The sequence below is a fragment of the Martes martes genome, assembly GCF_963455335.1.
Source record: "Martes martes genome assembly, chromosome: 15".
NCBI lineage: Eukaryota > Metazoa > Chordata > Mammalia > Carnivora > Mustelidae > Martes > Martes martes.
In genome coordinates, this window is record NC_137903.1 from 6,006,071 (window position 1) to 6,022,590 (window position 16,520).

Consider the following 16,520-nt stretch of genomic DNA (forward strand, 5'->3'; position numbering starts at 1 on the left):
ACATAAAGCTGCCATGTTCATGTGCAGCTTTTTGTGTGGACATGTTTTCAAATCATTTGGGTAAATACCAAGAAGCATAATTGCTGTATCGTATGGTACGAGCATATTTAGTTTTGAAAGAAAGTTCCAAACTGTTTTCCTAAATGGTTGTACTGTTTTGCTTTCCCATTAGCAGTGAATGAATGTTCTTGTTGCTCCATATCCTCACCAGCATTTGATGTTGCCAGTGTTTGGATTTGAGCCATTCCAATAAGTGTTGTTGGTCTGGTTTTTTTTTTTTTTTTTTAAGATTTGTTTATTTTTGAGAGTTCGTGCCTGAGTGGGGCGGGGAGGAGAGAGAGAGAGAGAGAGAGAGAATCTTCAGTAGACTCCCCATTGAGACCGAAGCCCCACATGGGACTCAATCTCATGACCCTGAGATCATGACTAAAATCAGTCCGTCACCCAACCGACTGAGCCACCCAGGCACGCCACCTTGTTGGGTTTTGTTTGTTTGTTTTAAGATTTTATTAATTTACTTGACAGAGAGAGAGAGCCAGAGGGACAGCACACAAGTAGGAGCTGCAGGCAGAGGGAGAGGGAGAAGCAGGCTCCGTAGTGAGCAGGGGGCTGGGTCCTGGGGCTTGGTCCCAGGACTGTGGGATCAGGACCTGAGCTGAAGGCAGACACCTAACAGACTGAGCCACCCAGGCGCCCCCCTCATTTTTGTTTTAATTAGCAGTGTCCTGATAACCTGTGATGTGGAGTACGTGTTCAAATGCTTATTTGTCATCTGCAGGTCTTTCCCCTCCTTCCCTTCCTCCCTGTCTCAACTTTGTATAGAAACGATCTTTTGCCACATGTAAGGTATATGTACCAAGATCAGAAGCTTCTATCTGCTTCTGTGGTTTCTTTTATATCTTCAGTCTCTTCTGTGAAAGTTGGCCTTCTGGCACTGACGGCAGCCTGACTCCCCTGGTGGCTGCTGCTTTCTCTGAAGGCTTGGTGAATGGCGGCCATTTTGATTCTCATATTCTTTTTGCCATTTGGGCCTCTAAAGGTGGGGTATAGTTAACTTTCTTGTTTTTCTTTCTTTCTTTTTTTTTTTTTTTTAAGATTTTATTTATTTATTTGATAGGTATCACAAGTAGGCAGAGAGGCAGCCAGAGAAAGAGCGGGATGCAGGCTCCTTGCTGAGCAGAGAGCCTGATGCAGGGCTCAGTCCCCGGACCCTGAGATCATGACTTGAGCCAAAGGCAGAGGCTTAACCCACTGAGTCACCCAGGTGCCCCAACTTTCTTGTTTTTCACTGCTACTTTCAGCTCATTCTCCTTTCATCCTCCCTAAGAAACATCCAGTTTTAGTCACATTTTCACGACATGCTGTGCCACCCATCCCTGTTACAGTCAGTCATCTGCTCTTTCCTGGTTCGTTCTCCCTCACTGTTGAGAAATTCTAGCTCTTAGCTTACTGTCACTTTTCTCCAACATTCCTTCCTTGGCTGATTTCAGATACTCAGAGGATATTTCAAATACCATGACCTCTTATGTCTTCGGCCTCCTCTCCACCAGTGGTCTGGCCTTCCGCCCTGTCTCAGCCACTTACTCCCCTGGTCACAAGCTGAAACCCTGTCAGTGCTGATAACAGTTTCAGTTTCAACAGCCCCCACTCCGACCACCACCTCCTGTCTTACCAGCTCACTCCCTTTTGCTTCCATCAGTCCCTGCAGTCCTGCTGAGACGCTGCCATCTTTCCCCGTTGTCTCCGTGTCATCACTGCCCCCTTTCCCAGTTCAGTTCCGTGGGCACTCACTGCAGCTTCCCTCGCTCACACTCACAGTACCTTGTCTCTCTCGTTCTGTAGTCCTCTCTTGGATGAACCACGAGCTTGGTTAAATCTAACCGATTGATGATAGTGACCTTCAGGTGTGGCCTGGCAGATCATATTGACCTCTCATTCTCCCACTTCGATGGTTGTAGGAACTTTCTTCTCGCTTCAAACCTCTTTCACCTCCTCCCCTTTCCTTTGAATCAGAAGAGAGCTACCACAGTCTCCCACTACCTCATCCACCACTTACCAACATATTTACTTTCTCTTGTTGGGAACCGGTGGCTTCTCGCTGGAGCCCCTCGTGCTGTAGATCCCTCCTCCTCAGTCAAGAGTGTTGTGCGACACTTCTTCCTTCTGTTCCCTGGATAGCGTCACTTCCCTCTCTGCTAGGTTGTCTCCACTGGTCAATAAACATGTGGTTGTTGCTCCTGTTCAGAGTAAAGAAAAAACCCTCCAAACCTTCTTTGGGTGTTACTTCTCCTCTAGCTACTACTACATTTCCCTTTATTTTACAGCACAATTCTTTTTTTTTTTTTTTAAGATTTTATTTATTTCTTTGACAGACAGTTCACAAGCAGGCAGAGAGGCAGGCAGACAGAGAGAGAGGGAAGCAGGCTCCCCACTGAGCAGAGAACCCGATGTGGGGCTCAATCCCAGGACCCTGAGATCATGACCTGAGCCGAAGGCAGAGGCTTTTACCCCCTGAGCCACCCAGGTGCCCCTACAGCACGATTCTTAAGAGCAAAAATAAAACCATGTTCACTGACTCCAGTGTCTCCTGTCTCATTGTCATTGAGCAGCCGGGATCCACCCCTCCACCAAAGCGACTCGAAGGTCACCACTGACTTCCATTTTGTTAAACCTGGTGGCCATTTCTCATCTTACTAAACTGAGAGGAAGTAAATGAATAAATGGTCAAGGTCAGGTGGGAAAGCTTGCTGAGAAAGTTAAAAGTAATAGCTCCCATAGTTTACTACTGCAAAGGGACGTCTAAATATTTGTTACGTGGGACTGGCAAAGAGGACGTCGGACTAGACAGTGGACTTCAGAGATGCTTTAGAGGGGACCAGCCCCGAATGTTCGGTAGATATACGTTACTAACCTACTTTCAGTTGTTTTTAAACCACCGAGGTTTTTGTTAAAAAACTGCAGCGAATGAGAAGATCACTACAGGGTACCCTGTATTTCCCTCATCTAGATTGACCAACTGTTAGCATTCTGCCCCATTCAGTGTTACCCATACTTCCCTCCTCTTTCATCATCTGAAAGTAGGCTACAGATAATGCGAAACTCCTAAGCATTTCATCATTTACTTCCCGAGAACGAGGAAATAGGTATTTTTAAACAGCATGAATTCGTACTAATATCTGCAGGTCAAAGCCAGTACCACAGGGTTCTTTTTCACCTTCTCACATTATATGCTTACATTTTTTTTTTCTTTTTCTCTCTTTTTTTTCCCCTGAGATAGAGGTTTATTGGGAGAACTTATGTACAGGGAATCCAGGAGTGCCCAACTGGACAAAGCATTCACTGCTGGGTTACATTTCTTTTCTGTGAAAATCCCGATTCCCAATAATAGCCTGTGTTTTTACAATCTCACTTTAGCTGCTCTGTTGGAAATAGAAGGACGGGCAAGGGCGGAAGCAGGGAGAACATTTGGAGGCTCCTGTAGCCATCCAAGAGAATTGCGGTGGTGGCAGTGGAGGTAACGGGAGTGGCTGGTTATGGAGATACACCAATACATCCACATATACAGATATAGAGACACATACTTTTTTTAAAATTTTATTTTTTTAGAAAAGAGTCAGAGCACACGTGAATGGGGATGGGCAGAGGGAGAAGGAGAGAGAATTTGCAGCAGACTCCCCGCTGAGCAAAAGCCAATAAACCTATGTTCAGTAATCAATGTTTTAGTATTTTATTGTATTTGGAAGTGATCTAGCTAATCAACAGATACCCATCATTTAACTTATCTTAGTAAACATCAAAATTTCAAGTTACCAAAAAGATTTTGCAGACTTATTTGTTTTGTTTTTTTTAAAGATTTTACTTATTTATTTGAGAGAGAGTGAGAGTGCACATAGCAGTGCAAGTGGGGGGAGGAAGAGGGACAAGCAGACTCCATGCTGAGCGCAGAGTCTGATGTGGGTCTTGACATGGGGCTTGATCTCACAACCTTGAGATCACAGTCTCAGCTGAAACCAAGAGTTGGACATTTATTTATTTTTAAAGGTTGTATTTATTTATTTGCCAGAGAGAGAGTGCACAAGGAGCCAGAGTGTCAGGGAGAGGGAGAAGCAGGCTCCCTAGTGAGCAGAGAGCCCAATGCTGGGCTTGGTCCCATGACCCTGGGATCATGACCTGTGCTGAAGGCAGACACTTAACGGACTGAGCCATCCAGGCGCCCCATACATATGTTTTATTTAGATGTTTAAATTCAAAACTAAAGAAAACAGTTGCATGCCCATCACACAGGTTCCCTGTTAAATTTTATTGCATTTACCTCATTTCTCTTTCATTAGAGTGAGAAAGAGAGATGTGTTGACCCATTATCTTTAAATACTATGGTATGTGTCCCCTCCTTGCATAGCAAGGATACTCCTGTGTTACTACCATGTCCTCCTTCCATTCAGGAAAAAACACTGACATGTCACCATCCATCTCACAGACGCCATTCAGATTTTGTCATCTGTCTTAATAATGGCTCTTTTTCCTTTCTCGATGAGAATCCTATCTGCAAACACACATCACTTTTACTTGCCAGGTCTTCTTAATGTCCTTCAGTCTGGAATGGTTTCTTAGTGTTTTTCTGTCTCTTGTGTCTTTGATAGCTTTAAAGAACACAGGTCTTTTATTCTCTAAGATGACCCTAAACCCGGCTCTATCCATGCTTTCCTCATGACCAGAATCAGGCCATGCATTCATGGCAGGAATGCCAGAGAAATCATACTGTGCTGTTCTCAGTGAATCATTTGGAGGCACACTATGTTGCCCTGTCCCAAGGTGAGGTTCATCTTAATCCGATCTGCCAGGTTTCACCACTGTAAAGACACTGTTCACCCTTTTGTATTTGATTGCTGTTTTGGGGGAGATAATCTGACATCACATCAATGTCCTATTCCTTGTTAAACCTCCACCCACCACCCCCGGCCTCCATTGATAGTTCCTGCCTGTATCAACTACCACTCTAATGCCAAATGGTGATTATCTCTGTCATGCTGTCTGCATTTATTAGTTGACATTGTACTGTAAGAAAGAGCTTTCTCTGTGTATGTGTGTATATGTGTATTTATTTCATTATAGACCCAATGACTCCTGTTTGATTCAGTGGGTTAAAATCTGGTACTCCCATTTTATTTCAACGCTCAGGTTTTCCCCAGATTGACCAGTGGGAGTTCATTCATATCAGCTCTTTTTTTTTTTTTTTAAAGATTTTGTTTATTTGACAGAGAGAGAGAGAGAGAGAGATCACAAGTAGACTGAGAGGCAGGCAGAGAGAGAGGGGGAAGCTCCCTGCTCAGCAGGGAGCCTGATGTGGGGCTCTATCCCAGGACCCTGAGATCATGACCTGAGCTGAAGGCAGAGGCTTAACCCACTGAGCCACCCAGGCACCCCACCCATATCAGCTCTTTTATTCTTTGACATATTCCAGTCATTCTCTGAGAACTTCCTTATTTTCTGGCACAAGAAGATTTCCCATTCTTATCTTGCACTTTCCCTGCTTCAGCTCTGGAATCAGCCAGTTCTCCAAGGAGCTCTTTAATGGACTTTCATTTAGTAAAGGATGGCAGTTAGTATCCCAGATCAGAGCACATAGTATTTTCACTGCTACTGGGATATCACTGTTCTAGGACCTTTGAGCCCACAGAACTAGGACATGTATGTGTTTGTATCTATATACACGGGTATATAGACATCTATGGCTCTTCTGTGTACATATATTTTTTAGAAGTGGGCTCATACCAATACTTCCAATGCCAGTCCAACATCTTAGGGTTCTTTTAGGTGCTTTCCTTTCCATGTTGTGCATCCTTTCTTAGACAGTGAGAAACCTGGCTTCAAGTATTTTAGATATATTTGATTTGGTCAATTGACTAGGTGTTTGTCCATTGTCTTTATGCTTTTAAACACTCAGGCTGCCTCTCCCATCTGCCACTTTGTTCTCCTTCCTACTGCCCCATTTCCTTGGGAGCCTGGGCATGCTGCCACTGACACTGCGCAGACCCCTCTCTCACACCATCCCATGTTCTTGGCTACCGGGCACATTGCCACAGATGCTGACACATAGAGCCCCACATCCTCATCGCCCTGCTTCCTCAGAAGCTGACATCCCAGTGATGGGAAAAATACAGAAGAAAAGGAAAGATGGGAGGGGAAGGAAGAATTGGAAGGAAAGATAAAAATCAGATTATGGGTATACAGCTTGAAGACAGAACTGATGGGATTTGCTGGTAGTTTGAATATGGAGAGTGAAGAGAAGTAAACAGTGACTCCAACCAGGGTTTTTGGCTTGAGCTACTGGGAGAATTGAATCACAATTAACTGAGATGAGGACAGAGAAGTAGAGGGTTTGGTGGGGGTGATCAGGAGCTGAGTTTGGGATAAGCTAAGTCTGAGACCCCCAAGAGGAGGTGTCCAAGAGATGTACTCCGTATATATGTGCATCTTGAGGTACAGGCTGGAGATGTGTATTTGGGAATCCTTGGCATAGAGATGCTGCTAAAGCCACAAACTCAGCTGAGATCCCCAAAGGAGTAGAGTAGATAGAAAAGTTTATGCTGATCAGTCTCATGCCACGAGATGAGGAGGAACCAGCAAGACAGGGTCAGCCAGTGAGGTGGAGGGAAAACCAGGTGAGTGTGGTAATTTGGAAGCCAAGTGAAGCACGTGTTTCAGTTAATATGAAAGGATCAGCTCTGTCCAGTGCTTCTTGATAGGTCAAGTAAGACCTTGAATCTACCATTGAATTTAGCAACGTAGAGGTCATTGGTGACATTAATAACCGTTTGTGTGTGTGGGAGAGGAGCGTGGTGAAAACAGGCTCCAGAAAGAAAGGGAGAGGAGAAATGAGAGGCAGCAGTCGAGAGAACTCTTCAAGGGTTTCCGCCTCCCTGTGAGGTACATAGTCCCAGTCAACTGCTTAGGTGTTTTTGGCTCTGCGACCGAGGTTTAGGTCATCCTTTTGTGAGAGTTGTATGAATAACCTCTCGTTACTACTACACAGAATTTTTTGCTAGGTAGTATTTTGTTGTAGGTTGGTAAAATGATTCTGTCACTGGCTGAGTGAATGATGGACTGGTGGCGTAGCTCCTGTATGTGTGACATGAGGAAGTCACCAGAGCAGTGTCAGTGGCATGACGCTAGGGAGTACAAAGGCAATCTTAGGTTTGGAAAACTCTCTGAAGTTCTTGAGATTCTAAAAGTGTTGTAGGAAGTGGACACATCACAGGTTATATGGTAACCAGCTGCCTTTGGCCTTTTCTGCATCCTGACCATCTCTGCAGGAAGTTTCAACCTAGTTTGTTAAGGAATATTTTCTGGGTCCTTAAATTTCTTGGTTTATAATGAAATCTTATCCAGAAATTGGAATTAGTTAGATTTGCTGAAATAAATTTAATCGTTTAGATAAGTGAGTCCTTTATTGTTCAGCTAGAAAGTTGGTTGTACCCCTAACTAAGACTTGGATGGCAAATACTGTCCATGGGCTGCCATATTCCTCTTCTATCATCACTGCTAATCAACCGTGGTACGTTTTCCCTCCCGCCCTCCCTTCCTTCCTTCCATTAGTTTCAGAGGTAAGATTTAGTGATTCATCAGTTGCATATAACACCTGATGCTCCTTACATCAGGTGCCCTCCTTAATGCCCATCACCAGTTTATCCCTTCCCCTCATCTACCTCCCCTCCAGCAACCCTCAGTTTGCTTCCTAGAGTTCAGCGTCTCTTATGATTTGCCGCCTCCTCAATTTTCATTTTATTTTTTCTTCCCTTCCCCTATGTTCATCTGTTTCTTAAATCCCACATAGGAGTAAAATTGTATGGTATTTGTTTTTTTCTGACTGACTTATTTTGCTTAGCATAATACCCTCTAGTTCCATTCATGTCGTTGCAACTGGCAAAATTTCATTTGATGGCTGTGTAATATTTTATTGTCACACACACACACACACACACACACACCCCACATCTTCTTTATCCATTCATCTGTTGACGGACATCTGGTCTCTTTCCATAGTTTGGCTACTGTGGACATTGCTGCTGTGAACATTGGGGTCCATGTGCCCCTTCTGATCACTATGTTTGTATCCTTTGGGTAGGTACCTAGTAGTGCAGTTGCTGGGTTGTAGGGTAGCTCTAGAGTGTCTGCACCAGTTTGCATTCCCACCAACAGTGCGAGAGGGTTCCCCTTTCTAACCATGGTACATTTTCATGTTGAGCCCAGATGTAGCCTCAGAATTCCTGTTAGTAATGTTCTAGAAAGTCACTATCATTTAGTACAGTGTGACCTGACATAAAACTTGTTCGTTAGTCCTTGGTGAAAAGGTTTAGATCACAAGATAAAAATGATGTGGAAAACAATACATGAATTAGAAATAGCTTTGAATTGGTTGTCCTTCACACTGCTAGAGTTTATCAGTAATAGTAATGGCTGATGAGAACCCCTACTAGAGGTGGCATAGGGATATGGTGCTTATTCTTTTGTTGAAACACTGAATTGACAATCTCTATTTATTTATTTTTTTTTCAATCTCTACCCTTTTGTACAAAGATTCTGCACTGTTTGCTGAACTTGGCTATTTCACAGACACTGATGACCTGCATCTGGATGCAGCAAAGGAAACTTACGTAAGTATTTACTAGGGGAGAATTACTGAATAATGTGATATTTAATCTTTATTCTAATTATTGCAAGGTGGTTTCAGGATAATAGGTTTAGGGTAGTGGTTTAAGTTTAAATAATTTTTAGTATTTAACTATGAAATTTAGCAGCCACTTTTTACTCAGTAAATTTTAGGATTGCAGAAATTGCATTGGTCTTGGTGGGAGAAGACTTGTATTCTGAGTTTACTTTTGGCCCCAGAGTTGGGTGACTTTATGACAAATCATTTAACTGCCTACTTTTGGCTTTGTAGGTAGTTTGCTGCATAAGGGAAACGATGATGTTAAAGGGTGTATGTGAGTCATGGATCCAGTCAAGCAGAACTTACCAACTTCCTTTTTAAAAGTTACGTATCCTTAGTATAGAAAGCTCTGAAATTTAGACGTGTCCTTACTTTTTGCCTGTGAATGGTTAGAAGTCTGTGTAAAAGCTATTATTATAGCGCTTTGAGCCCTCAAATATCTTTTCTTTTTTGTGTTAGTGCATAGTACATTGGCCTATAGAACTCTCTTATTCTGTCGTATTCTTTAACGGATGAGGTGCTGTTTCGCTTGGAAAGTAATTTAATTGAACAGAGTGATTTTATACATACATCAGGTTGGATTTTTGTTTCTTATTTTTTAAGCCCTTATTATGCTGAGTATAAAAATATGTAATGCTTGCTTAGTGAGTTTCTCAAATATTTCTTTAAGAATAATTTAGCAGTTGTTTTAATATGCATCAATAGAAGAGAGTAAGATACAGAAGATGTGGTCCATATACACTATGGAATATTATGCCTCCATCAGAAAGGACGAATACCCAACTTTTGTAGCAACATGGACGGGACTGGGAGAGATTATGCTGAGTGAAATAAGTCAAGCAGAGAGAGTCAAGTATCATATGGTTTCACTTATTTGTGGAGCATAACAAATAATATGGAGGACAAGGGTAGATGGAGAGGAGAAGGGAGTTGAGGGAAATTGGAAGGGGAGGTGAACCATGAGAGACTATCGACTCTAAAAAACAACCTGAGGGTTTTGAAGGGGCGGGGGGTGGGAGGTTGGGGGAACCAGATGGTGGGTATTAGGGAGGGCATGGATTGCATGGAGCACTGGGTGTGGTGCAAAAACAATGATACTGTTGCGCTGAAAAGAAATAAAAAATTAAAAAAAAAAGAATACATGGTATTTTTTTTTAATCAGCACATGAAATTTTAATAGTTTTTGTTTACCTTATGAATGTTTGAGAGTGTGATCTGTTGATTAAATTGGCCTTTTTTTTTTTTTTTTTAAAGATTTCATTTATCTGACAGAGAGAAAGAGAAAGCGAGAGAGTACAAGCAGGGACAAGAGGGAGAAGCAGGCTCCCCGCTGACCAGGGAGCCCAGTGAGGGGCTCGATCCTATGACCCCAGGACCATGACCAGAGCCGAAGCAGACACTTAATTGACCGAGCCCCCCAGGTGCCCCAGATTGGCTTTAAATATTGGGCAGTCGCCTAAGCAACTGATACTCATTTACAACCTCTACGGCTAAAACTACCAAGTTACCATACTGTGGTTAGTTTGAAAGGTTCAGGGAAATCTGATCCTCATTTTATAACTAACATCCTTACCTTACACAAGGCATTCAGTCTTTCAGTTCCTTAGTTTTTCTAGTACGAAGTTAAGGGATTGGATTAGATGGTGTCTGAGGGCCCTTTTTAGCTTTAAAATTGTGTCATTCTCTTCCACACGTTAGTAGTTTCCCATGAGAAATCATAGAAGAGCCAGAATATAGAATATAGAAGCATAAATATGTCTCACTTTACATAAAATAGGCCTGTTAGGTTTCTAGACAGATAAAAGTCTTATGCTCTAAAAGGTATTTGACTGTTTTGACTGAATACCGAGGAAGGAGCTTCCTGGAATGGGTCATGTCCTTTGTTGTGCCTGTTAGAAAGTATTACTAGCACTGAGGAGGCTTCATTTCTTAGGCTAAGAAAGTTTAAGGATATGTTTGGGTGCTGAAGTTACAGGGCTGCTTCATTTCTGATTGTGTAGGTTCAAGTAAGAGAAAAAAGCAAAGGGGGTTGATTTAAAAAGGGGTTCTTTCATGGTTTCAGTAGTACTTTTTTTCACGTGAATGTCCACACATTCTCTTTCTACAACTTGTACCAATATTTACTTAGTTAAGGGCAATGGGATCAAACTGTTCCCTTCTTTCCTTTTGTTCTCAATAAAAGTAAACCACAAAAGAGACATTTTGAAATAATAATATTTTAGAAATTATCACCAAATGGTTGTTAATAATTAAAAGACTGATCTTTACTTTTGGCCTGAGGCTTACTTTCTCTGCTGTTGCTTTTTTATTATCTGTTATATTAAGTTAATACTGACTGCCCTTGACTTTGTGATACTGTGTCTATATTGTTTACTTCTGTTCTTGTCTCCATACCCCTAGAGACTTAAGATAATAGCACTGCCTTGACCTCAGACTCAACGTGTGGCAGTACTTTATTTATGAATATAGTAAAGAGGACTTCAGATGACCCAGAATATGCTTATATTTAACCCACTGAGCCATCCAGGCACCCCTGCTTATATTTAAGTAAAAAAAATTGTCATCTAAATGAAGAAACTAAGAGTCCCTCTAAGAAGTGTGTTGACTTCTATTTGAGAAACTTAGTTTTACCTTCTAGGATTAAAAAAAATTTGGAAATTTTATTTTAGGAATTTGAAAGGTACTGTATAGTAGAAAAAGGAAGAAAATTACCCATCCTTCTATGGATCTCTTCTTTCTTAGATAACCATGTTAATATTTGGTATAACTGAAGGTTCAGTTAAAGTCTCATTACAATTCTTGCATGTCTTTTGGCTAAAATCTGTGTTCTTCTTGTTGCTGTATAGAGATGATGTTGTAAGTAGGCATTTGCTTTAACTTGTTTTCATCAATGGCAATGGGGAAACGTACTCTGCTGGATCTCCCTTATGACAAAGACATATTTTGTGACTCTAGTAAGGGTTGGTTCCCATGGAAGAAAATGACACCAACCGAATCTTTTAGATGTTGAGTCCATTACCTCTCTGATTGTTCCTGCTGTGTTTTATATAAGTGAATTGGCTTATCTTTAGGCCATGCAAGGTGTATTCTCCAGATGAACCTATTGACGTAGAAAATTATTTTGACTAAGTTGGGTAATAGAAATTATATTATTTATGGCAAATTGTGTCTGATAGTTTGATTTATAGATCTATATATTTTATTCTTCTAATATCCTTTTCCTGATTTGAAACGTACAGGAAAACAATTTTGATAATCTTGATTTTGACTTGGATTTGATGCCTTGGGAAACAGGCATTTGGGACATCAACAACCAGCTCTGCACAGGTAATGATGTATTTCATTGGTAAAAATCTTAAACAGATCCATTTTATTTTCTAGTTTGGTATTAGTCAAAATTCCGTGGGGTAATTGGGCTACTTTGATGGGTTAATAAAAGCCAGGGATAGATATTCTACTTCTGCTGGGGCAGTGCACACGTAAGTTTCCTACCCAAATGGATGGAAAGAATTTCATAGCTGTGTGTTAGTCACATAGTGATAAAGAAGTCATATCAGAAATCCTGATTTTTAATTCTGTGTAATATCTTTATAAGAGGTTAACCTATCTGAGAACCAGACCGAATTTAGGGAATCAAAGAAAACTTGGGATTATCACAATTTAGGAAGGTGGCATAGGGGTCCCTTGCATTTGATATACATACTTCTGTGGAGGGGGCACTCTCTGTCTGATGCTAGTATCTTTAAGGGGCCCTGATGAAGTAAGTTTTGGATGTGTTGAGAGAAGCTGGGATCTGGAGCAAATGGTCACTTGTGGGATGAAGCTGATGGGAGGAGGAAGAAACCCTTTTCTCCCCTCTCTTTGCTTGAGTATCCTTCCAGTATCCTCCATTGATAGTACGTAAAAGGGAGCCAGCTGAGACATGTCCTAACATGCATCACAGACTGTAGATAGGCGGTAGACTTAAGAGCTGAGAGACAGTGGGTAAGTCACCAGCACATCCTCCCACCCAGATTGCAGTCCTCCTCACCCCTGCATGTCCCAGTCCCCCATTTTATGTATTTGTGTGTCTTGCTCAATGCATATCTTCCCTCGTAGAATATGGGCTACCCAGGGCCAGCGGTCTGGCTACTATTGTCATGTAACAAACTACTGTAAAACCCAGTGGCTTAAAACAACCACCATTTTATTATGCTTCCAGAATCTGTGAGTCAGGAATTTGGACAGGGTACCCCGAGAATGGCTTGGCCCTGCTCTGTGATGGCCAGACCTCAACTGGGAAAGCTTGAGTAGCTTGGAAGTTGGGGCTCGAATTACCTTAAGGTTTCTTCACTCACATATCACTTGCCAGGCCCGAGTGACTTGTTGCCAGCACTGTCGGCTGGAGCACCTGCTCACGGCCCTCCTGTGTGGCTTGGCTTCCTTTCAGCTTGGTGGTCTTGCGGTAGTCAGACTTCAGAGGCTCAGATGGGAGTGTTCAGTGCACAGAGTAGAAGCTGCATTGCCTAAGTAACCCAGCCTTGGAATTCACATAGCATTACTTCCATACTCTGTTGGTTGAACAAGTCTTTTTTTTTTTTTTTTAGATTTTTTTTAAAAATTTATTTATTTGACAGACAGAGATCACAAGTAGGCAGAGAGGCAGGCAGAGAGAGAGAGAGAGAGAGGAGGAAGCAGGCTCCCTGCTGAGCAGAGAGCCTGATGTGGGGCTCGATTCCAGGACCCTGAGATCATGACCTGAGTCGAAGGCAGAGGCTTTAACCCACTGAGCCACCCAGGCGCCCCGGTTGAACAAGTCTTAAGCCTGCCTTGATTCAGACCAAGGAGAAATAGATGCTACTTCTTGATGGAAAAGGGTAAGAGCGCCTTAAGATCATGAGGGGTGCTAGCTATTTGGCAGCTAACTTTGGAAAACATTGCCTGGGCTGTGATTGCTCAATAAATTTTTTTTTTTAAAGATTTTATTTATTTATTTGACACACAGAGAGAGAGATCACAAGTAGGCAGAGAGGCAGGCAGAGAAAGAGAGGGGGAAGCAGGCTCCCTGCTGAGCAGAGAGCCCTATGGGGTTCTCTATTCCAGGACCCTTAGATCATGACCTGAGCTGAAGGCAGAGGCTTAACCCACTGAGCCACCCAGGTGCCCTGCTCAATAAATTTTTATAAATAAATTTTAGCAAAAGATACGAACGTTTTGGGGAGTTTTAATTGTATTGTTGAAAATGTTTTCCAAAATAATGGTTTCTTTTTTTTTTTTTTAAAGATTTTATTTATTTATTTGACAGACAGAGATCACAAGTAGGCAGAGAGGCAGACAGAGAGAGAGGAGGAAGCAGGCTCCCTGCTGAGCAGAGAGCCCGATGAGGGGCTCGATCCCAGGACCCTGGGATCATGACCTGAGCCGAAGGCAGAGGCTTTAACCCACTGAGCCACCCAGGCGCCCCCAAAATAATGGTTTCTGATTCCTTATATTTTTAAAGGTTAGTTTTGGAGGAATCTGTTGTATAATACTCAAAAGGTCCAAAAAATGTACCTTTGGAGGAAATCTGTCGTATGATATTCAAAAGGTACAAAAAGTCTGTAGGGTAGAAGAATATCTCCTTCAGCTGTTGTTGCTCAGCCAACACGTTCTCCCCAGAGACAACCACAGTTACCACTTTGTTATGTTTATCCTTCCGGAGAATTAGCGCACATGTTAGTAGATGCGTGCATATACATGTATGTAATTTATTACACAGATGGTAGCAGACTAGATACACTGTTTTCTGCATCTTGAGTTTTCATTTGATGATACATTTTGGTGACTTTAGCTTCAGTATGATTGAATTTTAAGAGTAGATTGTACTCTCTTCCTTATTCATTTTATTTTGAGTTTATAGTGTCCATTGGGACATTTTTACTTCATGTTTTGCAGTTAAAGATGTTAAGGCAGAACCTCAGCCACCTTCTCCGGCCTCGTCAAGTTGTTCGGTCTCCTCTCCCCAGTCAGTGGACTCTCACTCTTCAACTCAGCACGTTCCTGTAAGTAGCCAGTGTTCTCTGGTGATGTTGGTCATAACGCCATCTGGGAAATACGCATATGGTGGAGGCACTTATCGTTTATGAAATGCTGCTGTGAGCCTTATGATCTCTTTTCATCCCGAGGAACCTGAGTTTCGAGGAAGGGCCTTGGGAGAGCTCGTACATTCTTGGTCTGGTTTTGCCCTCCTTCCCCGGTGTTCTTGCCTTCACGATTTCAGTGTGGTTTTTTTTGCACTTCACCAGTATCCTGTATTTTTTATTTATTTCCTTACCATCTTCTCTCCCTGCTGCCCTCTCTTCTGCCTGTCAGAATATATCTTCTCTGAGGACAGGGAAGACTCCAAGATGATTTGATTTGTAATTCCTTGGCCATAGAGCCTAGAATGGATTTCTTAATTCAGGAATGCTTAGTATTGCCTTTGAGTGGGCTAAGGCTTTTATAAAAATCTGGTAACTTCTTAAAAGGCCTTCTGTTCTCCATCCAGAGAAAAGCTCAGAGGGTGGGAAAAGGTACTTTCCAGGTACTTTTTTGAATGGGGGAAGGGAAAATTTAAGAAGAAAAATTCAAATTAGTATTTGAGTACATTATATCTGCTGTAAATGGAGGTATCTTCTTTTCAGATTCAACATCTAGCCAACTATGAAATCTGGGCAGTTCAGTCCGGTTAAGTCTCTATGATTCACCTTCTCTGCTCCTGCCAGACCAAGGCCATCATCATCTCACTTGGATTAAGGCAGTAGGATTTTTTTTTAAAAAGATTTTATTTATTTATTTGACAGACAGATCACAAGGAGGCAGAGAGGCAGGCAGAGAGAGAGGGGGAAGCAGGCTCCCCTGAGCGAGGAGCCCGATGCGGGGCTCAATCCCAGGACCCTGGGATCATGTCCTGAGCCAAAGGCAGAGGCTTTAACCCGCTGAGCCACCCAGGCGCCCCAAGTCAGTAGGATTTTAAATGGCCTCTCTGCCTCCTGACCGCCACCCTCCCCCCGCCCTCCCCAATTTTTCTTAGCAGAGGAATCTTCAAAGAGAAATCTTTCAGAATTACAAATTTGATCATGTCAGTCTTTTGCTTAAACCTTGTAATGACTTCCCAGCCCTTACAAGGATGAGATTCAAATTCCCGAAGTACTAGGCCCTCCACAACCTGGCTCCTGATTACCTTCCTGGCTCCCTGTCCCTTCCTGCCTTCACCTTCCCCTTCTAACCCGGTGGGAGTTCCCACCTCAGAGCTTCCGCACTCTCTCCTCACTCAGCAACTGTGCCAGGCACTGTTCAAAGCCCGGCAGTGAGTGAGAGCAGCGAGTTGTAGGTTTTACACTTGTGGGTTTTTGTACATGCTCTTCTGCTTGGAGTAGCCCTGGTTTTTTTCCTTCCCTTGTGAAACTCCTGTCCATCGTCTTTTGGTCCTGGTTCAGAACAACTTCCTCTGTGAAGCTCTTCTCTGATTGCTAGCATTGGAAGTTCTGTGTCTCACAATTTCTCCAAATGATTTAATTTTTTAAAATTTAATTTATCTTGAAGTCAGAAGTATATAACAAGGAATTTTTTTAAAAGTTTTTATTTATTTATTTGACAGAGAGAGAGATCACAAATAGGCAGAGAGGCAGGCAGAGAGAGAAAGAGGGGGAAGCAGGCTCCCTGCTGAGCAGAGAGCACGATGTGGGGTTGGATCCCACAACCCCGAGATCATGACCTGAGCCAAAGGCAGAGGCTTAACCCACTGAGCCACCCAGGTGCCCCTATTCAAGGAATATTTTCAAAAGCCCGATTTCTGTCCTTTCCTTCCCAC

The 16,520-nt window shown here is 42.5% G+C and overlaps 1 protein-coding gene across 2 annotated transcripts in view; it reads left to right on the forward strand.

Annotated features, from left to right (window-relative positions):
- The window catches only part of ATF6 (activating transcription factor 6), a 209,964-nt gene that overhangs the window by 4,051 nt on the left and 189,393 nt on the right, over positions 1-16,520 (forward strand). For both annotated transcript variants that reach the window (XM_080824008.1, XM_080824007.1), the window contains exons 2-4: positions 8,578-8,654; positions 11,950-12,037; positions 14,624-14,730. In XM_080824008.1, the coding sequence (XP_080680134.1) occupies positions 8,578-8,654; positions 11,950-12,037; positions 14,624-14,730 (272 nt within the window). The remainder of the gene's footprint in view (positions 1-8,577; positions 8,655-11,949; positions 12,038-14,623; positions 14,731-16,520) is intronic.